The sequence below is a fragment of the Symphodus melops genome, assembly GCF_947650265.1.
Source record: "Symphodus melops genome assembly, chromosome: 4".
Lineage (NCBI taxonomy): Eukaryota > Metazoa > Chordata > Actinopteri > Labriformes > Labridae > Symphodus > Symphodus melops.
Genome location: NC_136694.1, coordinates 13,494,130 through 13,519,381, shown reverse-complemented (window position 1 = coordinate 13,519,381; position 25,252 = coordinate 13,494,130). Strand labels below are relative to the sequence as shown.

Sequence of the window (25,252 nt, the reverse complement as noted above, 5' to 3'; positions counted from 1 at the left end):
AGTGGATTGCAGCGCTGCAATGGAGAGCGGCTTAGTGCCGAATCCCATTATCAAACAGCGTTTGTCAAATAATAGGTCAAAGCCCACTGCTACCAAAGACATATTAGCTTGTAGTTTAATTCCACAGCTTTGTTGAACTGATTTTGCTCCGAACAGACTTAATGCAGAAACTCGTTGTTCTCGACCAAATGTCTTTGCACAGAATCTGGACTGAGTGCAGAACTTCATCTCAGTCACTGTGCTGAGAAAATACATTGATACCAAGGTCAGTTATTTATCAAAGGCCTGCACAAACTTTAACTTTGTTTTGATAATGGATTGATTTCCTTTGATTTAAACTGACTTTAACATGTCTACATTTCACAGAATTTTAAGAAGGCACTAAACTAAATATCAATTTTCTTTTTACCTATTATGTGTCCTATCCACTTCTACACCCCCCCCCCCCCCCCCCCCCCCCCCCCATACATGCATGCGTCTCAACATTTCCCGCATCCTCAGAAACGTTCCTTACTTTCCTTTTAAAGCGGTGACACCTTGTTTTCATAAACACCCCAACAATAATGGCACTAAAATAACACCTCAGTCATATTTTCAATCTGCTTTGGCTTTGAGTGGCTGGAATAATGGAGGGATTGGGGAGTTATGAGTGGCAGTGGGTCCCTGGGGGTCTATTGAACATGGCAGGTCATTTGCCTGGCCAGTATTGGTGTGATATATATGTACACTAGAGCGAGGGGGCCTGTGGAAAATGCATTTGGGGGGGAGGGGGAGTGAGGAAACAGCCGCTTATTCAGCACTCCAGGAAAGCGATAGAAACAGAGGGGAGACTTCATCAGACTGAGGGAAATAACATTTAAACACATTGAAATCCACGGGGAGCCCAGTACTTCTTATCTTGCCATGATTGCATCCTTCAGCGAGGCCTTGTCTGTCATGCACAGCAACATTCAGACCTGCAGTGAATTATGAGCTTTATTCATCTCCTCTGTAGGCTTCGCTCTGTGTGGGGCTGTGAGGAGAGACGTTTGTCTTCCCACTGAATTCCCCTTATCGAAAAGGGGGAAATGGCTTAACTAAAAGAGGCGCGCATTGTGCTGTAAGACTTTATCTAACTCAGTGTTATGTTGAAAACGACGCTGATATAAAGTTCCCTGTCCTCACCTGTCCTCACCTCTTTGTCTCCAGCATTCTCCTCTCTGCTCTCATCTCTTCCTCTGTGCTCACATGTTCAGCTCTCTAACATGTCTCACTGTTTTTTTTTTTTTTCTTTCTTTCTCTCCGTCTTTGCTCTTATCCTTCCTCACACTCGTCTTCCCTGAAGCTCTACGGCAACTTGAGCCGTGTTGCTGTAACGACACTGACAAGCTCTTTGGACACAGATTTGGCTTTGTCTTCATCCGCCTAGTTCTCCTGTCTTTTTTTTTTTTTTTTTAAGCAGTTCTCTCCCTCTATCTGTCACTCGTTACATTCAGACACCTCTAATGTAAACTTAGACGGACACAAAGGTGGTCAGACGCCCATAATATACACACACACGCCCTGTTTACACAAGTGCCAGCTTTATTAATTGTGCTGTCTGCCAAGTAGAGAGACAGTCTGTGTAACATGACCTAATGAATGTGTGCACCAGGTCTGTGTGTGTGTGTGTGTATGTGTTTTCTCTTCTGTTGAATCTCCGTGTTCCCTCCCCTCGTCTGCCCTGCGACTGACTCTGATGTTTCTCGTCATTCTGGACTGACCAGTAGGCCCGGCCCTTCCTTTTGGAAAGGCTCCAAGAACAGGCAGGCGCCTCTGAAAGGGCTCTGATCATGAAATGGAAGTGTTGGACTCAGAACTGGAATTCTACTTAGACTTCAGTGCCGAAGGCTTTTTGGCCTGGGGAGGAATATTTTGGTAGAAAAGTCGATTCATCATCAACTGTGTGAGAAAGGAAGAAGACATAAGTCTAATTCTGTCAGGAAAACATTATCAAAACTCCTTCTCTCAATCAATTCTTATTGTATGCTCTAATAATAGATATAATGAGACACAGTTTGTAAGTAGTAGTAGTATTGTCTAAAGGCGCAGCTGTCTTGGAATTACAAGTTAAGGCTTTCAACATTTTCTTATTACATGTAGATTTTGTTTCCCAAAAGTATGCATCTACTTTTTAAAACAACAGGATGGCATTTTTTTCCTCAACTAACGGTTGAGGAAAAAAGACTGTGGGAGTAGTTCACGCTGAAGATTAACAGTGAAAGTTACATTTTCACAATAACAGAGTTTATTTAATAATAATAAATAATAATAAAAAAAGTTCTCTACGGGTTTGGAAAAGAAGTCTCCGAAAAGAATTGCTGTGTGTGTTGTAAGATACAGAGGAGTAGTGTCTGATTTGTGCAGCTTGAATTTCTCTGTTAAAGTAAATAATAAACAAAGACGGCTTCAAAACAGTGGAGGATTTGTTTGTTTCTCTGTCTCAGTCGAAACCACCACACAGGTCTTGGCTCTTTTAGAAATGATTCCTTGTTTCTTTTTCTGAGTTGAAGTAGTGTGGAGTGTCGTGATGTGACAGGCTTCTGCCCTCCAGTTGGTACAAAAAGTTTCCCCGTTAGCAGAACATGCGCAGACCGCTCCCTTATCTCTCTCCTCGTTCTGCCTCACCGCCTATCTGAAAAAAAAAAAAGGTATTGTCAGCTCCTCTCATCTCATCCCCGTATCCCTCCTTTTCTCCTCTTCCCATCACCTCGCCTTTTCACTCGCACCCTTTTCACGACCGTGTCTCCACAATCCGCAGCCTGATTATTCCGCACCTTCTCACTCCAAACGCTTTTGAAAGCACGTTTTCCCATTTCCTCACATTTACATGGTTAACAGTAGAAAACTACAAAACCCCCTGTTGCATTGTGTGTTGTATTCACTGCTAACAGTTACTCAATCAGATTTTTGTCAGACACATATTTGTGCACAGTCCTTAGTGTCTGTCTCTGATGCCGCCTCTGTAGTGAGGCAGCGTTGCGCTTCAGCAGAAATACAGTATGTGCTGATGATCTGGGACAAGACAGGAAATCGTCTGAGCTCACAAAACCCCCTATTCTCCTCCTCCTGAAAACACCGTGATCGTTTGTGTGTGCGCGCACACATTCACACGCACCCTGTCTGCTGGCTTGAATATTCTCCGGCTTAAAACCAGGGCTAAAAACAGTCGGGATGGATGAGCTTCCTTTTGTTTCAGCTCCACAACGGCGCGACTGGAGATAATTGGCGCTGGCCCCACATGACTCAGATGTAACGGTGCCATTTAAGGAAATGAATGGTGCTGTCCCACAGAGTTCCTTGACATGGCAGTGCCTTTGTCTAGTGTTTGCGCTGTCGTTGCTGATCTTCCTGCACATTCTGTGTTATAAGTTTGACCATCAGAGTCAGTGTTCAAATCTTTCTTTCTTTGGCAATTTTTTGCCCCTTTTTTTTGTCAAGCGTTGGTGGTTTCCTTACGGATGACATGGCGTGTTCTCCATTGTAACGCACTTTATTGGCCTCGTTGGATAATCTGTCTTGGAGCGACTAACAACATTTTAAAAATGTTCCATTTACAGTGAAGACGACGACCTCTGAGGAACTGAACCAGCAGAGACATCTGCATTAACCCCGAGCCATCAGAGGAAATAAATCGGATAACCACTATACGACACAAGCCACACGGCTGTCTTAAAGCATTTAGGATAAAGCCCTGTGGTCATAGCCAATGATATGCTTTCTAATACTTCTCAACAGCACACATCCGGAAACAGAATGGGCCCTAATGGACAAAGATGGATAAGGATGTAGTGCGAGTCAATACTGAACCAGCCTGGATCCACTTTGTGTCGTTTTTATGTGGCCGCGTCTGTGTGCATACCAGCGCTGCTGCCTGTCACGCCAACAAAGTTGGACATTTATTTGACTGAACTCGTACTGGATGACGTTATGGTTGAGACCAGGGGAGAAAAGGGAGCGCGGATTGTTTAACTGGTTGTCTGTTTTTTTTTTTTTTTTTCAAACTTAATAAGAGAAGACCTTTTCTCGTGTCGCCGCAAGAAGAACTCACATTTTGACAAAGTGAGTCTTATGAGCAAGATCAAGTCTTTGAAATGCTCAGCTAAGACGCCCGCCTCCTTTTTATGACTCAGATAACAGATAACCTTTCGCCGAGATGCATATGTCGTCACATTCCTCCCATTCACAGATATGAAAATGCCAAGAGCAGGCTGTACTTTGGATTACCTGTTAGATTTTCTCAGCCTCTCTCCCAGCTCTGAACTTGTCAGAGATTAATGTGATTTTTGAAGTTGATACCGGCTGCTTTTCTCGCTGTCATTTTATAGCTGCATAACAAAAGGAATAGAATAGATGGTTCAAAAAAGGTGCAGCGCAAAGACACTTTTCCTGTATTTTTGTCACATGGGTTTTGCTCACCTTTTCTCATTTTCTACGTACTCTGTGCCTGTTTTGACGTTACCCTGTTAAAGTGGGGAAGATTAGGATTGTGTTTTCTGTTCTGTCCAGCTTGATGCGTTCCTGACGTGAGTGTAGTGGCGCTGAGTGTAGTGGACAGATTGCGGCGTAGTGCGCTGCGCTGACCAATCGCGGCTCGCACAGAGTAAGTGGAAATTGGGGGTTAGGAGAGAGTTCTTACATTCATATGCTCGGATAGAAAAAAAAACCTAAGACTGAGGTTACATTTTGACAGTTTCTTTTGTTATGTTTGTCATCAAAATTGTTGTTGGACCCATTCATCGTCATGTCTTCAGAACATCCTGGGACTTGAATGGCATCTTTAAGATGGACACAATGTTTGATCTTGCCGATCTTTCTTTGTTCAGCTCATGTTTGATCTAAATCAACAAATGTGTCTTTTATCGAAAGCAGAAATGTCATATGGTTTACATGTTCAAAACCGAAACAAATTTAGTTTCATTTGCGAAAAAAGTACTGTAACTACTTCCAGGCAGCATCCCAGACGGGAGGAAGGGATTGTAATTGTCATTCTAACTTTAACTGTTTGGAAGAAGAGACTGGGTATGTGTGGAGCGTTTAATGTCTCCTTATTTTATAGAGAATCTTAGTGTTCATTTGAAAGCTGACCATTCATCTTGTACGGAGAGTGGGTGGGGGGGCCACATAAGCTTACTCTGGAAACATAAAGACCAAAAGGGGAGGCTTCCTTTATTGGCCTGTTAAAAACAAAAGGAGACAGTGATTCTTTTTAATACCTTTCTCCTTGAAGCGACTCCTCGATGTCCACCCACTTCCACCATCAACAGCACTGTCTTCAGATCCTTAGACAGAGGTTTTATAATGGCAGGCCTGTCTTTTTTTTTTTTTTTTTTTTTTACAACCGTCAACATTCTGCTGGCAGGTTTAAAGAAAGCCCCGCAGTACAAGCCCAGGCTCGCACTCTGGATGTTGAGGGTCAATCAGACTCATAAAATGAGGGGTGTTAGGAAGAGAAAGCAAAAGAAGGGAGTTGTGCTTGAGGAGGGCAGTGTTTGGGAATAAGCTGTTTCATGCAGAGCGGGGCTGCATTCCAATAAAGTGAACTCAGCAGGGAGAATATACGCAGCGCTATTTTTTTTTTTTTGTTTTTTTTTTTTTTCAGTTTACAACAGTACATCCATCTACAGATCTGTAACAGACATTTCTCACACCAGCTTTTTATTTATTTCTAAACATGTAACTTTTTTTATTATACAAAAAGTATTCTTGGTAAACGCACTTCTAACTTCAGACAGTTTTGGGTGCTTTCATTTCATTGATTCAGGGAACCTGTTCTCACCTGTAGTTTCATGACATCAGCACCTGTACAACCAGCTTGGGGAAGTCAAACCACAACTTGATTGATGCTGTGAATGCCTGTTCTTAAAAAAAACCACAGGACCGCGTGTGACTGACCTTCATCGTGGCTGACATTGCTCGGTGTTGATTTCAGGCATGGGGTGGCGCGTAGACGCACGCTGTTTTGTGATGAGCAGTAACACTGCATGGATCATTAACCCTCCACTGGCTAGATTCTTGGAATATCTGAGCAGGTTTTAATGTTCGGATGAAGTACGCCTTCACCGGTGGTAAGGTGAGTCAGAGACGGCTGATGTGGACTGGACTAATTTACAGGGATCATCAGTCATCAGGAAACCTCAAACTTGGAATCATTTCCCCACATTAAACTTCAGTGTTGATTCTATTAAACACTGTAAACAACTTTAGAGCTAATCTGAAGACAAGGTGTGGAGTCATGTGATTGATATTGGACTGTAAGCTAGTGTTTGTTCGCTATCGTCATTCAGATACATGAAATGATACTTTGGTCATATTATTGACATGTATGTATCCAATATTAAGGTTGAGTTCAGCCTGCTGTGTAATGTCACCTCCAGTGAAAGTTTAGCCTGGCTTCGCTTTTTTTTTTAAAACCCCGACAAACAAACGCAGCCTGAGCGTTACTCTTCAGGTACGCTACGCTACCTCTGTGAAGCAGCAGTGCCTGCACGCAAACTCTGAACTGACTGCACAATTTTTGCTTTCATATCAGGCCCATTGTGGCCTTGACCTACATATTTCCCACCTTAACACACACACACACACACACACACACACACACACACACACACACACAGGATTTGTCATGGAAAGAAAGACCCCCCCCCCCCCCCCGGTTGCACAAACACAGTCGAGAGATTAAGAGTAAACCTCTAATCTGACGCTGCCTGCATCCATGCCTTGTGCGTCTGTGGGCTGCCTTTTCGGGGTGTGGGCGGGTTTTTTGTGTGACGGCGGCTGCTGCTTCAACCGTTTCTCATCCTGTCTCAGCAGCTGGAAGGGAGGCCTTTTGTTTTCACAAGGATTTTTCTCCCTAAGAGAAGAAACAGGGAGGAGAAAATATGTTCCTGTGCTCATGTTAACTTAGTTTTGATTGTCATAAAATTGACGACGAAGCATTTTGTATCGTTTATTGGTTTGTAGGCTGCTATGAGTCAGAAAAAGGCAAGACAGAGGAAGTAATTAGAAAGATGTAAGCGAACCTGCTGGAAAAAAAAAAAACCCATGAGGATTTGATGGAGAAAATTGAGAGAATTGAGAAGTGGAGTATGTCTTCTTCTCTTGGTTACTTTGATGACACGGGGCTGCATGCAGGGGACACACTCCGTGTTCACCGGCCCTGTTTAGAGATGATGCACTTTACCAGCCAACAAACTCAAGCTGCTTAAAAAAGGGATCCAACACAATGGCTGCTTCAGTTTTTGCATGTTGCTAAAATGCGACCTTAGTGCTGCTCGCCTTAAAGAGAGGGGTCAGCTTTAGAGGATGAAGAGGGACACACACACACACACACACACACACACACACACACACACACACACACACACACACACCTGTCACATAGATGACCTCACTCATACAAGTGTTGGTTTGATGGAGTGAGACATTCCCTGTAAAGGTTTGTCCACATAACTTTCTCCCTGCTTTCCAGTTTGTGTGTGTGTGTGTGTCATTGGTCAGATGAAGAGCTGGTTTCAATCTTACCATGCTTTGTGTTTGAGAGCGTTGATTTATCTCGCCTCTGTTTGAACACACGAAGGCTGCTGACCCTCTTGTCCTGCTGTCTCTCGTGTGACAAATGCAGGCAGAGGAGGGACAACTGTGCACTGTAGCCTCAGAGGACAGGCTTGTATGCGCACATTGTGACCCATCGCCACACACACACGCACTCACACATACTGTGCATCCGAAGTCACGTCTGTCGGCATATAATCCCATTTACCTCCTGAAAACGCGAGAGTGTCAATGTGTTTATTGTCGCAGGGAACGAGGAGGAGAGGAATTTGTGTGAAGTAGTGCCCGCAGTCTGTCTGCTGTTTTAGAGTGGCAGCTGTCACACACACACACACACACACACACACACACACACACACACACACACACACACACACACACACACACACACACACACACACACACACACACACACTGCACAGTGGGTGTGAGAAGCAGTTGTCCTTGGACTCATTGCTGCTCCAGCCCTTGAATGTGTGAGTTTATTGTCTGACAGTTTTTTTTTTCCCCTCGTCCTTGTGCAGCTTCTGTTTTGAGCCTGGGAAACGATAGAGAGAGAGAGAGAGAGAGAGAGAGAGAGAGAGGACAGTGGAAATAAGTGACAACATCAGATTATTACAGATTAACAGACTAACATAAAAGGAGTGCAGTAAAAATCTTTAAATCTGTTTTTCACATTTTTAATGCTTGTTTATTATGATGTGTTTATGAAGCTTTATGGCTCATGATACTTTCTAAAAAAAAAAAACTTTTATAATGTTTGAGATTCCATTATGCCACAGAAAGGAGGCGAGCAGCTTGTAAAGCCACCGCTGTAAAGAGAATATTCTTGACTAATACACTAACACAGAAGAAACCGTGGGACACGTTTGAGGCTAAGGTCTCACCTCCCTCGGCTACATCTGACAGGTCTGGATCAGGTTTTTATCACCCGAGTCGAGGCTTGAAAGTCAGGCCAGCAAGGTCCTGTGAAGACATGAGTCTCAATTCGTTCCTATGCATGACTTCCTTACACACACACACACACACACACACACACACACACACACACACACACACACACACACACACACACACGCATGCATGCATGCATGCATGCATGCATGCATGCATGCATACATACATACACACATACACATACACACACACACTACTTTTGTGATTTTTGTTTTGGCAGGCCACCTGCCGCAGAGAAAAAGCGAGGAAGGGCACTCGCGCTGGTCCTTCACCACACTGATTTACATTGGCACAAAAAACCAGAACTCATGAGGGCTTTTAATAAACCTCAAGAGTTGCCAGTCAGCTCGATTCCCCAGCCAAGGCAGGAAGGAAATGATACAAGATACCACACTATACAATACTGCATTCTATTCCCACCTTGTGAAAATTGGTCGGACCACCTCTGAAATTTGTCTTGGCTTGCTGCATGGATGAGCTGAATATATGACAGACAGTTGTTTTTGGGTTGCTTGAACGTGCCGGCTCATACTTTGGAAGTTCTTCCTTTGTGACTCAATGCCCTTTTTACTTCCTTGGTAATGAGAAAAAGATTTCCTAAACTGAATGTCAGATCTGAGCCCTCGTTCTAGTTACATCACCCCAGAGAGGCCTCTAGAAATACTGTCCATATTCCTTTTATTAACACACTCAGCTGTTATTGGAAAAAGAAGGACCTTTATAGAGAATTCTCCATGGACAGTAACAGATGGGCCATTTTTTTTTAAACAATATCCCAGCAAGTTATTGCAATAATGTTGACATTCCTCGATAATCCTCTGCAGACAAAGTGATTGCTTTGTTGTGAGGTTGAGATTTGAGTTTTTGGTGCGTTAAGAGGACCTTAACAGCTTTACTGCGGGGGTCTGCCTCGTCCTTCTGAGCCCCTGGAGATAGCCTCTGATTGGTACATATGTCAGACTGGTGGGATAACCAGGCTGCAAATGACTAGCTTGCACTATGCCTACCTGTAGTGTGTGTGTGTGTGTGTGTGTGTGTGTGTGTGTGTGACTGACCTCAGGCCGAAGTCTTGTGTTTACTCAAAGTACTGAAATAGTTTAGAAAAGCAACCCACGTCGTCCACCCAGTAACGACTTCAGAAGGACTCTCTGTGTTTGTGTGTCGCTCTGTGAATATGTTGTCTGTCCAGGGATTGGCGCCCATCCCGCCGTCGATCCACCCCCTCTGTCGTTGTGTCGGGGGATGGTAATCCATTCTTTCCATATGCAGATCGTGGCGGTGAGATTAGGCAGACCCTGGGAGAGGATTAAGGCTTCACGGCTTGGCTCTCCTTCTATCTTCGCCTCCTCTCGAACCATCCTCGCTCCTCTACCACCACCAAAACCCCCAACCCACCCCCCCGACTCCTGCCTGCCACCTCCTCGTGCTGCTCAATCCTTAACCCCCCCCCCCCCCCCCCCCCCGCGCCAATCTCCAATCTGCATGAAGGGTTGGGGACAGATTAAGATAGAGACCCATTAGCTTTATGCACATGTGTGTTTTGATTTGAATGTGCCTGTGTGCACAGAGGGGAGGATGTTCAGTTGAAATATGTGAAGTGTGTCCTTTAAACCATCTTGCCCCCCCTCCAATATCCTATTGTTGGATTAAAAACATAATTTGTGCATAGGTGTGTGTGTGTTAAGAATTTGCATGCATTTGCATAGCCGTTCCCACCTTTACCCACCCTCCCACACACATTGATCTAATATCCCGTCGCTCGCACCCCTCCACCTCTTCGTCTTGTCCACGATGTCACACACGTGTTGCGATGCAGTGCAAAGAGGAGAGAATTTGTCAGAGTGCTACTCTTCTTTCTTCCTCCTCCTCCTCCTCCTCCTCCTCCTCCTCCTCATCATCACCCCACTCTCTGCACCCCTCCCCTCCAGCGGCGAGGGCCGTAATTGATATGCCACCGGCAATAAATCAGCACAGCTCTGGAGCTGAGCGCCGACCATTATCTGAATGGACAGGTTTAGCTGCTTTGCAGAAGAGGGTGAGTGGAGGGAGAGTTGATCCAGCTCAACTCAGGGGAGTCTCCACTTCACCAGCTCCAGCGCCCCACCTCTTCACTGCGAAGCCAAATAAACAAAACGAAGGAAAGCCGTGAAAGGACCCCTTCTGTCTGAGATTTTTTTTTTTTTTTTGTCCCCCTCTGTTTTGTCTTCCACCTCGCTTTCAATCTCTCATTGCAATTCCCAATATCCATGGAGACGCAGTACAATCCTGTCAATTGATAGGCCGCCCCGATATCAAATCCAATCCACTTGGCCCCTCACTGCCAGTCCTCTCCTATGCTGTTCCCTGATGTGATAACAACCACAGCTCCCCTGATATGGTGGCTGCCCATTCCCAAAGCCACAGACACGCTCCAGCCCAGAATGATTGACATGTTTTTCCTTGATGGTGCCAGATATGGCTTGCAACCTTTTTCCTCCCGCTTTTCCCACTGTTTGACTTGAGCTCGGGAGGAAATTGAAACTGAAGAGGGTTTAGAGGATAAGGAAGGAGTGAGAAAATTGGAGAAATTTGAGAAAAGGAGGAAGGTGTGTAAGACTATATATACACACATACACACACATACATACATACATACATACATACATACATACATACAGTTGGGCGTCTCAGAGAGTGACACGTTTTTAATGTGACTTCATCTCTCACTGTTTACTTCACGTTTGATTCAAACTTCATGGTACTGACCTGCCTAACTTCATGCTGTCTTTGCACTGTCATGTATTTGGGATGCGATGCTCTAATTAGCAGGTTAGATAACGAGCGGCCCAGAGACCCCCATATGATATGTCTTGTGCAATTCACTCTCTCCAACATCAGGCCGTTAAACGAAGAGGAACATGTCACGTCGGGACAAACAGACAGGGAGACGTCCAGCTTCCTTTTGCGTGCAGTCACACTTTAAATTAACACCTGCTCTCGTCACATGACACAGCTCCACCGTTGAGCAAGAAAGTATTATTCTTTTTAGGCCGGCTCGTTATTTTATTGCGGCTGCCTATGTGGAAGAGGCTGTGATCTGCATGGAGTTGCTTTAATCTCACAGACTGCCGAGCGTGGGTATATCTGATAGCTGCAGCTCAGGCCCTTCTGTCTGCAGTTACCGCGCTGAGCTGCTTCAATCCTCGGGGCTCCCCAGGTGTTTGATTCAAGCGCTGGTATAGCTCTGATTAAAATGCACCAGAAGTGCTGCCTTTTGTTTGGCTCCTGCTGCTCCTCTCGCTCACCCTTCAGCTCTTTTTCTCCCTGCAATTCCTCCCTTTTCTCCGTCTCCCACTTTCTCTCTCTCTCTCTCTTTTTTTTTTTTTCAAGCTCTGCTCCTTTTTTTCAACTTCAGTTTCTTTTTTCTCTCTCTCTCACTCCTACACATTTGTCTTCTGCTGGCCTTTCATTTGTGGAAATTGGATGACACCACCTCTCCCTGAACCTGGCTAGCACTGTCTCAGCTGAGCTATGGTTTGCTATTCCACGAACATCGCCACCACTATTTCTCTTCTCTCCTTCTCTCGCCCTCTCTCTCTCTCTCTCTTCTCTCTCACACTCTTTGCAGTGACTGAAATTGATGTGCAATTCAATGACTCCTCTTTCTGAGTTGTTTAATTCTTTCAATACATGGGAAAGTGCATTTATTTTCCTCCTGCGAGCACTCCCAAACTCTCTCTCTTATACCTATCTTTAAGGTTAGCTGTTTAGACCAAAAAAACAGACAAACAGAATTTAGATCTCATTGACATCCGTACCTTTGTTCACTGATCACACTCTTTCTGCGCTGTGATTGATAGACGGATAGCCTCCTGACCACATGAGGAGCAGGAGGCAGTAACTAAGATAAGAAAGAAAGAGAAAGGAAAAACAAACATTCCCACTGCTATCTCTTTCCCCTTTCTTGTTTTTTTTTTCTCTCTCTCACATTTCCACCCTCCTCCTCTCTCTTTCCCCCCCTTCTCCTCTCCTCCTCATCTCACTGTCGTGTCTCATCTTTTCTGATTCGGCGTGGTCATAAAACACCCTCTGCGCAGACACTTTGATAGTCAAGGTGAAATTGAAGTGTGGGGTCCCTGGGAGAGTTGCGTTCCTGTTTAGCATAATCAGCATTTACAGGAGAGCTAATGTTCCAGTGTTGCAGGAACATGATTGGCTTGTCAAGTAACAGCACGCACCCTGCAAACCCATCTCCTCCTCCTCCTCGTGCGATTGTTGTTGCAGGACATCTTGAGGAGCAATTGCTCTCCCTCTTGACTCCATCTCCTGTCCTCGTTGTCTTTTACCTGTAAAACCAGTGTCCTATAAATCCTCTCTAGTCTGTCCTTTACAATGTAATGCATATGCAATGCACACACACTTATAAAACTGAAATTTTTAACTGTATTTTTTATATATTGGGGGGGGGTTCCTAAAAAACAAAAAAAGTGATGTGGAAGTAGCGGCCAAAGCAGTAAAGTCTGCTATACAATGCTGTAATGACAACGTTTGCCTTTTATAAAATGCTGCGTGTTGTTCAGTGGAGTCACACTATCAACAAATGAGCAGAGAGCAACATACTGACGAACAGGAAACAGAATGCAGCCGTTTAACCAAGTGCACAGGAGAAAGTAGCAGTCGTGTGTATACACACTATGCACCGTGCAGCGGTCACACTTTATAAGCATCACCACCACTGCTGGCTCGAGGTGAATTCTCCAGATAATAGCCTTCTCACATAAGCTCAATCAAACTTGTTGCAGAGGTTCAGTTCAGCTCGGTTAAGTTTCTTCTGGCCACAACATATATCTAGACCTCCGCTGAGCCGAGGCATTTAAAAAAATAAAAACATCAAAGCGCTGCAAATTTTTTTTATTTTTTTTAAAGATTTATATTTTGGCATTTTTGCCTTTTTATAATAGAGGGAGGAAAGGGGACAGAGGCGGAAATCAGGGAGAGAGAGACATGCGGAAAGGGAGCCAGGGGCCGGACGTGAACCCGGGCCGCCCGCTTGAGGACTATAACCTCGATACATGGGGACGCGCCCCCAAAGCGCTGCAGTTTTAAACATGGAGGTGCTCTCGATGAAATGCACAGTGGCTGTCTGATTGTGGTCAGAAAAACGGGGTAGATTTGGCTGTCTGTTTTCTAAGATAAGGACCCTTCAAAAACCATCAGTGATTGCTAAATCAGAGTTGTGCTGTATATTTAGCACACATCACAGTCAGAGGTACTTGTATTTTTCTATACTTCACTTTATCTTGATGTATATACATTATATTGTGATGACTGCCTCCTGGGGGAATGGGGAGTTTGTCAGGTGACCTGCTGTGCTTGCGCGAGCGCCTGATGCCCGAACACTTTTGCCAGAACTGCAGGCGTAATTACAATAAAGGGGGTTTACTTGATAGCGTGTTGACACTGTTGAAACTCATGACAGGAAAGCCTTCGAGCAGACCTAGCAATAAATTGCTTGCTGTCAATGTAACAGTGCCCGCTGGCAATTTTTCAGACCAACGCCTCCTCCAAAGCCACCATGGTGAAGTTGAAAGTTATGAAATATTAAAGAGTTCAATGTTGTGAGCCCATAACTCATTCCAGCAACACTCGCGTTGTGCGTTCAGAGGCTTTAATAATCGGCCCAATGCCTCCCCTGCTATCTTCACCCGTAATTAAATGCTGACACACATTTGCCTTCCAGACTTGATTCGATATAATTTATTTATCACTGGGGCAAATGTCAGCTGGATTTTTTTTTTTCCCTCTGGTTTGGGCTGTGCAATATGTGAGCATGATCGGCCTCTCTGCCTTCTTGATGCATAGTCAATATGAAATGTTTCTTGGACACTTACCATGTTATTTTTTTCTGCCTTACAGGGCTCCAACCTCGTTTCTATACGGATGATGTACCCGATGCCGGCCTGCAGCGCTAAGAGTGGGACAGCGGATCAATAGGACTATCCCTCTCTCTCCCCCCAAGTTGTCCTTCCTCATTCTTTGAAAGAAGAGAGAACCAAAACCTGACTGTGGAATTGGTGCCAGAACTTGTCCTCCTCATCCTTCTCTCTTTCTCCTTCCCCAACCCCCCCTAAGCCTTTCCTCCTGACACTCCAGATATGTGCCCCCTAGCTCGGTCAGCGCCGTCGCCTGGCCAGGGGAACTACTTCCTCCTACTCTTGGGGCTCTTGCTTGTCATGAGCTCGTCCCTCTCTGGAGGCCAACCCCCGCCCTTCAAAAGATTTGCCCCTTCCGAGTCGGGGCTTACACATCTGGCCATCCACAACAAAACTGGAGAAGTCTATGTGGGTGCCATCAACTGGATTTTTAAGTTGTCTAGCAACCTCACCAAACTGCGCAGCCACATGACCGGCCCGGTGGTGGACAATGAGAAGTGTTACCCTCCGCCGAGTGTCCAGTCGTGCCCTCATGACTTGGCCCAAACCCCCAACGTGAACAAGCTGCTCCTTATAGACTATGCACAGAATCGCCTCATCGCTTGCGGCAGCACTTCACAGGGGATCTGCCAGTTCCTCCGTCTGGATGACCTCTTCAAGCTAGGCGAGCCCCACCATCGCAAGGAGCACTACCTCTCCAGTGTGGCAGAGTCAGGCACGATGTCTGGGGTCATCATAAGCTCCCCTCACAGTCCGACGAGCAAGCTTTTCATCGGGACGCCCATCGATGGAAAGTCCGAGTACTTCCCTACGTTGTCCAGCCGCAAGCTGATGGAGAATGAAGAAAACGCAGACATGTTCAGCTTTGTTTATCAGGATGAGTTTGTCTCCTCTCAGCTGAAGATCCCGTCAGACACTTTGTCCAAATTTCCGGCTTTTGACATCTATTATGTTTATAGCTTCAGCAGTGAACAGTTTGTGTACTATCTGACGATGCAGCTGGACACCCAGTTGACCTCGCCTGATGCCAGCGGAGAGCAGTTCTTCACGTCCAAAATTGTCCGCCTCTGCGTGGACGACCCCAAGTTCTACTCCTACGTGGAGTTCCCGATTGGCTGCACCAAAGACGGGGTGGAGTACCGCCTGGTGCAGGACGCGTTCTTGGCTCGGCCCGGCCGGCAGCTGGCCAACTCATTGGGGATCTCAGAGAATGAAGACATCCTCTTCACAATCTTCTCACAGGGTCAGAAGAATCGGGCCAAACCACCCAAAGAGTCTGCACTGTGCCTGTTCACCCTGAGGAGGATAAAAGAAAAGATCAAAGAAAGAATTCAGTCCTGCTACAAAGGAGATGGGAAACTCTCCTTACCCTGGCTGCTTAACAAGGAGCTCGCCTGCATCAACTCGGTAAGCCCCAATCTACTCTTTATGCCTTTCGAGTCTTCAGTCAAGTACTTACTTTCTTCACTCTGTTTTTGGGAGAGTTTCACAACATTGCTTTTCACTGATGAACAGGAGCGAAGGACAGAAGTGAATATTTTTGCAGACGTACATTAAATATACACTCAAACATGAGTCAGTCCGATATTTATCTTATCTGTTTACACTTTAAACCCCACCCTTTTAATGAAATACTGACCATGATCAATGAATTCATAAGAGACTCATTCACGTTCTCTGACAACTTTTTACATGCAGAACCTCTTTGTGCTCTGAGTGAGTGCATCATGAGCCCAGTCCCCTGGATCTGTGAAATGTCAGTCAGCAGTAGCACTTGTGCACACACACACGGTGAGGAACAGAAGTATTTGAACACCCTGCGATTTTGCAAGTTTTCAAGCTTAGAAATTACGGAGGGGTCTGAAATTGACATTGTAGGTGCAGTTCCACTGTGAGAGACAGCATACAAAAAAAACAGCAAATCTTATAGTATGATTTTTTAAAATTTATTTTGTATTGTATCTGTGCACCTTAAAGAAGACACAGCTCAAACTGACTCGTGTACCTGCGTTCACATCTGAAACATAAAGGCGCTACACTGTCAAACAAAACAATGAGCATCTGTTAAACATCTGTATTCATCATCTATTTCTCTCTCACCTCTGTCCCTCATACTCTTCTGTCCCTCCCCCCCCCGTAAACCCCCTCGCTCCAGACCACAGCCTCTTATATTTTTGTTCCTTCTATTAGTGTTTGATGAGCCTCACTCTTTAGTGACCACCTGTCTCACTCCCCATCTTTCTTTTTTGTGTGCTCTTCAATTCTCCCATCCGTTCCCTCCGTTTTGCTCTTCTTTCTCTAAGATGGCTTGATTAAAGGTGCTTTTTAAAGCTTTTTCTTAAATGTCAGTGCACACCGTTTTTTTTTTCCAGCAGGTGTCTTCACTTTAAAGACAAACACAAACCATTTGCCCTTCGTTGCATAAAATGGAGTTCTTTACCTGCTAAGAAAAGACCCTTTGCCCTGTGTACGTCTTTTATGAGCTTGAGTGCACAGGTGTGTTTTTTGTGCGGTAGTGTAAGTAATGTGAAAGACCCCGCTAAGACCTCTTTCCCCTCCCTTTCTCTCTCTTTCATTCCACCTTCTATAGATGCTGTAGTATCTTTCCTGTTCAGTGCTTGTCTTTATTCTTTCCTTTGCTTCTCTTTCTTAGGGCCCATCACTCTCACAATAGCTCTGAGTAAAAAGAAAAAAAAAAAGCAGGCCATCTCATTTATTTCAATTAGACCTTTGCACTTGTGCAGCAGGAGCTCTCGCTATACACTTCTGTTGTATTAAACCAAATCATTTAAATCAACTGTTTATGTGATTTGGGAAGAAAAAACATTAACTTACTGAACTGTTGGTCAGATGTATGTGAACACACACACACACACACACACACACACACACACACACACACACACACACACACACACACACACACACACACACACACACACACACACACACACGTGAACTGTCAATAGATAGACCATTGAACTTCAAATATAATGATACTGCTGTGCAGTGTGTTTACTTTTGATAAGACTCCAACTCCACACCCTGCTTTCACCTAACACAGCCATGCTAATGCTGCCTGTAGATACTTTAACTTGTTGTATCATGAAAAGCACAGCTGTACCAAAACGAAAAAAAAAATAAAAAATAAAAATAAAAAAATATATATATATATAAATAAAAGACTCCATAACATCAGGGTTCTCCTAACAAAACACAAATGAATGAATCTTTAAATCCCATGCACATTTCCTGTCACACAGTAGTGCTGTTGTTACTCTTGAACTCTTCAGTCTGATTCTTTGGCCCTCCTCACGCTTTGTCGTTCGGCTTTGTAACATCATTGAAGATAAGAATCAAATTCCCTTGCAACTTCAGAGTCCCCTCAAAAAGTCCAACATAAGCTGTCATCAACAGTGATGTAATCGCCTGACAGATAAGCTCATATTGGCTGACCCCACAGCAGCAGCAAGGCTGGGGGAGGTCGGCTTCAGGTTAATGACGTCTGCCCCGTGGACCCGAATCACTGACCTGATGTCAGCTGCCGGCGAATGACCTTAACCTCAGTCAGTGATCCATAGGACCTCAAATCTGACCTCGTATGAATAACTGATAATACACATTTTTTTTATTCTGGGAGCTGATGCTGTGCTACATAACTAAACACAACAACAAACTTGCAAAACGCAGTGCACACAGCCGTTGAATCGGGTAGACAAATAAAAGCAACATATTAGACATGAAGTTTCATTTACTTCATTTCTACTTTAATGACTAGTCTTGCAAAACAATTAACATGCAATAAAACTGGAAGTGCTAACAAATCTTATGATCCCAAATCAATCCAATATAACATCAACTTTAGCAAGGACCTGAGGGTGGGAAACCCCCCAGGACAGAATTAGTTTCACGCTACGGTTTGTATTTTCAGTACTGTTGTGTTATTTTTACCTCAAAGAAATGTGACGCGGTTAACTATTCTAGCCTTCCGTACACTTAAGTTATTGTTAAAATTACTTGTATTCTTTGCACTTTGAATCATATTATGCACTTTGCAAGACGCCTGTATTTTACTTGCCGCTACGTCAGTGCTGAGTAAAAAAAAAAAGCAGCATTTTCAGCCAGTGACATTTTGCATGTAAGAACATTTATTTCAAACAAAGAAAATCTTGTCAATCATAGTTTAGTTTTTAAGGCATCTCAAACTGCTGCGACAAACTTTGGCGCAGAAAAGCCGTGATGGTGGCTCAAATGAGACCCATTTGATTTCTTTACATTGGTTCTTACAGCTCTGGTTATCTAAATTAGAAATGGTGTAAAAAAAAAAAAGTCTGAGATGCAGTAGAAACGTATGAGCCCAACTAGGAGTCATTTTGACATTTTTGTTTCTCTCGCGGAGCGAGGAATGTAACCTGGTGAACTGAACCCCACCCACATTTTCTCAGCCATTAAACAGCCTTCCTCATGTGACTGAGCAGTGTGGGAAAGGCTGTGCAATGTGGGAGTGGAGGGGTGACGACGTTCAGTTGACCCTGCCACATAGCGGTGGAGAGGGCAAGGCGAGGGTGGAGGTGAGGGAGGCCTGGACAGCTGTTAGCCACACAGCCATGATGGATGAGCAGGAGCTCTGTCGGCTCCCCGTGTTGACTTCATGTTAGCGCTGCATCCTGATTTATTCGCCTGTGGTCGTCGGTAGGATGACATTCCTATCTGCCCTCTTAACGCAAATGTTTGGGCACGCCAGAACTGTTACTATTTTTTTTTTTTGAACAAAGCAGTCACACAAAAACAAACACACACACACACACACACACACACACACGGCTATATTTGACTGCTGTGTTGTCTGTGTTCATTTGTGTGTCTCTGTTTTGTCCCTGAGCTTTATTGGTAAACCCCTGACCTTCTCCCCGGTTTGAGAGTGGATCAATACAAACCATTTCCATACAGAGGGAGGATCAGAGAGAGAGAGAGAGAGAGACGGAGAGAGAGTGGTGCCAGGTTAAGAGTGTGCGAGATGGAGCTGAATTTGAATAAAGACAGGTGGGATAAGGACAATGTGTTGGAACTGGAGGATATAAAAGAAAGAGAGGCAGGATGTGGGCTAGTGAAGAAAAAAAGAAGAGAGCACGAGGGAATCGGAGTGAGTAAGAGTTGGGCTCAGCAATGTAAGGGGGAGAGTTTGGGAATGTAAAGGATGATGTAGGAGATGAGGGAGATGGAGTGAGTGTGAGAATAAGAGAGTGAGCCAAAGAAGAGGCCTGCAGTAAAAGGAAAGTGATTGAGAGAGTAAAGTAGAAGAAGTAACATGCAGCAGCGTTGCCTTTTAAGCTGATCTGTAGCAGTGGTCGTACACATGGATGTGTGCGAGTGATGCAGCCTTTTCACCTGTGTTCACTGTATGCTGACGTGATGCTGCAGTTGAGATTCAGTGCAGTATCTGCAGTTTGGTATGGAGCCATGTTGCTGCAGCTGGACTTTTATTAGAAAGGAAACAGTGATCATAACTCGAGTTTTACATCAAACTAGACGCACCTTTTGTCCACTGATTTTCTGGTTCTTTTGAAGAAGTCAAGTCTAAAGCTGTCTGATTCCAATCTGTGGCCTAACCTACACCTAACCTTAAAGGGATACTTCACCCATGATTCACGATCATTCAACACTACTACCATGTGTCTAATGATACAAAGCTTCATGCAAATGGATGAAGTATCCCTTTAACGACAAAAGTGTGAATATCAATGACGGCTGATCGAAGCAGAAAGAGAGGGGAAAAGAATGGAATGCAGGGAGTGACGGAGAGAAGGAAAAGGAAAGAGCAGCAGTCCTTTTTACAGCCAGCGTGCGCGCCAAAGACGAGCGGTGATTCACCGACACGGAGAAGAGGGAGGCGAGAGGAAGAGTGATGGCACCAGAAATCTTCTCGCCGCCAATGCCAAGAACAGCGGGAGAAAAGGGCGGACGACAGCGAGAGGGGAGAGCGATCGAGGGAGGAGAGGGAGAGGGTGATTGAATGCTGGCTGCGACACAAATAATATCTTGTCCGTCACCTGGCCACCGCACTGTCCTCTTCAGCAGCACGCCACTCTGTCATGTTAACTCTCAATGTGCGCGCTTGTGTGTTCCAGTGTGTGTTTATTTGACAGGGTGTGTATATCTAGAAGGTATAGCTGTGATTATACAGAGGACAAATCAAAACCCCTTTTTGTGTGTGTGTGTGTGTGTACGTGTCTTTGTTTGGGGTCACTTTCCAAAGCATTTTTTCTGACTCACTATATTAATCTTATTTAAAGTTAATTACTCGTGTGCTTTGCTCTCCACAGCATGCAAAACAATATACAAGTCACTTCTAAGGTTATCGAAACACACCGAGTCCCTGAGTTCCAGAAAGACATCCAAAGTCTTTGTGTTGAACATCAGGGCAGTGTCGTCCCTCGGATCTCTGAAGTCATTGTGCTTTTGGCGCTCCAGTTGTCCAAACAGCAAAGCGTTGAGACAGTTCTTGTTTAGATTGATAGAATAACTTTCAATGAGGCGACAAAATCAAAAGCTAGAAGCTGTAAGGATGCTGCTGTTGGCATTACATGCGTTGCATTTGTAGCTTTTTCTGACAACACAGACTAAAGTCTGGTACCCTTCAATACGTTTTATTTTCTCATAATTAGAAACATTCATGTCTTTTGGAGTCCGTTTAACCGAGCTGTATGATGGTGCTACTTTCTTAACACAGAACTGTGATGCTTTGACCTCACTCGCTGTTTGTTGTAATAAACAACCTTCTAACGTCGCCATTTAAGCTGTGGACCTACCGTGGTCACATTCAAAGTAATGAATGACTTTAAATGCGACTGAAGGAAAGAAAGAAATGCCTTGTTGAGAAATGTCCCTTCATGAGGCTCATATCAAGGAGTGTTGAACGCGTCAGGCTGCTTTCTCTCAATCACAAGATGGATGTGGAGGTTTTGAACTGTGTCACAAGCCAACGCATCAATCATAGGGAGAATTGGTCCTTGCACAAAAAGTTGATCTCCAGTATTCATTTTTTGATGCAGCGTAGGCCAGCTGTCGCACGGCCATTAGTGTCAAAGGTGAGAAGTGATGTATAGCCTGGAATCAATGTTGAACACATCAGTTTGGAACGTCATCTTTGTGCTTATTGGTTAAGTGTTCAAGACATTAGTTGTGAGGCAATGTGTTTGGAACTTTTTCCCTTGATATATGTATGTGTAAAAAATGTGTGTGTGTGTGTATGTATATACTGTGTACACACACACACACACACACACACACACACACACACACACACACACACACACACACACACACACACACACACACACACACACACACACACAGTATATGTTTTAAATGGGGATTATAGAAACGCGGATGCCAACATAGTGCGATCTATGTCGTTGTAACAGCTTTTATCAAAGTAGCAAAGATAGTAAAATAAGTGATGGCAAGCTGCACCTCAGTCTGAATACAACATTAAAGCAGCAGATGCATATTTGTAATGAACCGATCCTTTTACCTGTGGATGATGAAAGATTACATTGACTCACTGAACTGAGTACATCATGGACTCTCTTTAGGTTTAAGACCCTGTTTGCTTCTCAGACTTAGTCTTGTAGCTTTGCTTTATTTCTTTAATCCTGTTTTTCTGAATTTGGCCTGTCCGGTGGTCACTGGGGATATTAACAACATTCGTTTTTCTCTCTACTTTTGAACATTCTTTGTCCATCTGTGTGTATCTCATGTCCGTGCCGAGCTTTAACCTCTGTGAAACGCAGTTCTTCCTGCAGATCTAATCTAAAAGGATGTGCTGGCAAATGCGTTTCAGTAATTAGATCTGATTAATTGAACCAGAGTTGATGACTAGAGTTAATTGACAGTCTAAATGAGTTGAACTAGGAGACACTGATTGGGCAGGTGGATTTAAACATTATACACTAGTATTATAATAATATTATTATATAATAATATTAGTAGGTCTTGTTTCTTTTAATATTTTGTGATTTGATGTGAAATAAGGGAATAGTTTTTTTACAGGACAGACGTGTGTGTGTGTGTGTGTGTGTGTGTGTGTGTGTGTGTGTGTGTGTGTGTGTGTGTGTGTGTGTGTGTGTGTGTGTGTGTGTGTGTGTGTGTGTGTGTGTGTGTGTGTGTGTGTGTGTGTGTGTGTGTGTGTGTGTGTGTGTGTGTGTGTGTGTGTGTGTGTGTGTGTGTGTGTGTGTGTGTGTGTGTGTGTGTGTGTGTTCACAATGTCACAACCACTCCGTGCTCAAGTGTGTATGTCATCCTATTATTAAAGGACAATAGAAAAACCTTTTGGAATAGACCCCATGCAGACAATGTGTGAGCTGCTTAATTCTCCTTCTCTTTATTCCTGACCCCCCCCCCCCCCCCCCCCTCTCTCTCTCTCTCTCTCTCTCTCTCTCTCTCTCTCTCTCTCTCTCTCTCTCTCTCTCTGAGGAGTGTTGAGCTCAACAAATCCTCATCTCTCACATCACTCTAATGATACTAATTGTCAGTGTAATTATGTATTGATCTGTACTGTGTGTGGGTGTTGTGTTGCATACATCATTATCAGGAGTCATCAGAAAATGTGGGCCAGAGTTTCTTTCTGTCCAATGCATGCTAATAGTATCTGCGTTTGTTTGCTTAAATGTCTAAAATCTAAATCAGCTTTACAACAACAACACGCTCTACAGACGTCATGTGGATGCATCCTCGAGGTACAAGTTTAGATGTATTTTTTCTACATGGAGTTTTATTTTTAAATGGAGACAAATTCTAGAATATTGATCTTAAAATGGGTAGAAACAATTCAGACCTTGTGGGAATAGCAGGAGTTAATGAAAAGTCAGAATCGGAATTAGAATCAGTTTTATTGCAAAGTACATTTACACATACGAGGAATTAGTCTTGGTGTATTGGTGCGAAAGAAAAAACAAGGCTAAAAAAATTACAAGTACTTAAATCAAATAAAATACAAGAAGCAATTACCAATATATGAATGGAGGCTGCGTTTTTCCACAACCATCTCCACTTTCTTCAGAGCGTTGAGCTCTAGGTTTGTTGTCGATGCACCAGGTCACTGGTCAGCCTCCCACCTGTAGGCAGACTCATCCCCACCAGACATGAGTCCAATGGTGGTGGTGTCGTGTGTGAACTGGAGGAGCTTGACAGACTGGTGAATGGAGCCTTGAGACATTCTTCCTCATCTTCACCTGCTGTCTCCTGTCAGACGGGACGTCCACCTGCAGGTGGAGTCAGGCACGTTCAGCCGGGATTATTGTGTTGAAGGCAGAGCTAAAATCCACAAACAGGATCCTAATGTACTGTAGGTTCCTGCTGAGTCCAGGTGCTTGAGGATGGAGTAGAGGGCCAGGTTGACAGCATCGTCAACAGAGCTGTTGGCTCTGTAGGCGAACCCAGGAAGGGGGTCTTTGTGGTGTGAACTCGCCACAGAGGTCAGTGCGACGGATCTGAAGTCATTAAGTCCTGTGGTCCTTGGTTTTTTGGGGACAGGGATGATGGTGGGGGACTGGAAGCAGGCTGGCATGTCTCCAATGTTAAAATATTTCAATAAAGACTGGAGACAGCTGATCAGCATCATAATTAGCACATAGTTACTCTATGCTGCTCGCCACAACCCATCACATGGCACACAATAGATCATCAACGTTTCATACTGAACTCCTGCAAAAGCATAAAGACAACAGCAGTGGACAGTCATGGACGGCATTGTCAATATTTCCCTTCAGATTAAGCTCCGGCTGGGTGTGAAAAGCAGAATATACTGTATGCTGTGTGATTATTCTTGTGATTAGGCTGCAGAATCTATTGTGTCATTTGCTCAATAGACATCAGTATAACCCAACTCAAACCCAATCTCAGGACAGTTAACAGAAAGTGGAGGACAATATTCCATCTTCAAGTGATGCTATTGTTCTTACACTTTTAGGATGCTTATACCTCTGTTGGTTGATAGTGAAGCAAGAAGGTGTGTGTCTATAACACCCCTCCCCCCCATATTTCTCAGCAGCTGTGGCGATTGATGAACGCCAGTGTGCCTCTGAGCTCCTCAGATTTGTCTTTTTGTTTATTTTTCAAGAGATTGGATGCGTCTTTGTGTGCATTCACAGGAGTGCCTCTTCCTCCTTGTCGTTCAGTCTATATTATTCCGCCCCTGTCTTTGCCATTCAGCTGGATTTTCAGTGGATTTCATGTGGTGACAGCTTTTGGAATCGGCTCTCTGAAAAGGTGCCAGCTCCTTGAGGTTTCTCTGTCATCCTGGAGTGCACTCAACATCGAAATTACAACCCTGCAACCCGTAACTATGAAACCGTTGCAAAAGCTTTCTTTTTATGAGTTATTGATCGGTTTTGATCAGACAAAAACAGGAAACAACCTCAGCCTCTCATTAGGAAACAATTCATGGGTAGTTGACACAAAAATACATTTCATCCTACAATAGAATGAATTTCATTTTACTTGTCCAGAAATTTGAATCATCTGCTTTAAAAAAACCAAAAAAAAAAACCAAAACACTCCAGCGTCTCCAAACACATTATGCTCCCATGATGTTGGTGATGCATTGTGCTTTTTGTGAAGCCATTTTGAGACATAACTGAGCACACGCACACTGTGTCCATGGAGGTAATAACATCACAGTTGACGTCACTGTGCATCCTTACAGGATCTTTACATCTAGTTATCTGAAACACAAAGGTGTCTCTTAATGTGTACTAGTTTGTATTCCAGCTGTTTGATGCTGCATATTTGTTTTTGTTTTTATGTACAAA

At 44.1% G+C, this 25,252-nt stretch overlaps 1 protein-coding gene across 4 annotated transcripts in view; it reads left to right on the top strand.

The window, feature by feature from the left end:
* The window catches only part of plxna1b (plexin A1b), a 180,199-nt gene that overhangs the window by 19,067 nt on the left and 135,880 nt on the right, over positions 1 to 25,252 (top strand). For all 4 annotated transcript variants that reach the window (XM_079342273.1, XM_079342276.1, XM_079342274.1 and 1 more), the window contains exon 2: positions 14,425 to 15,848. In XM_079342273.1, the coding sequence (XP_079198399.1) occupies positions 14,664 to 15,848 (1,185 nt within the window). In that variant the 5' untranslated portion in view covers positions 14,425 to 14,663. The remainder of the gene's footprint in view (positions 1 to 14,424; positions 15,849 to 25,252) is intronic.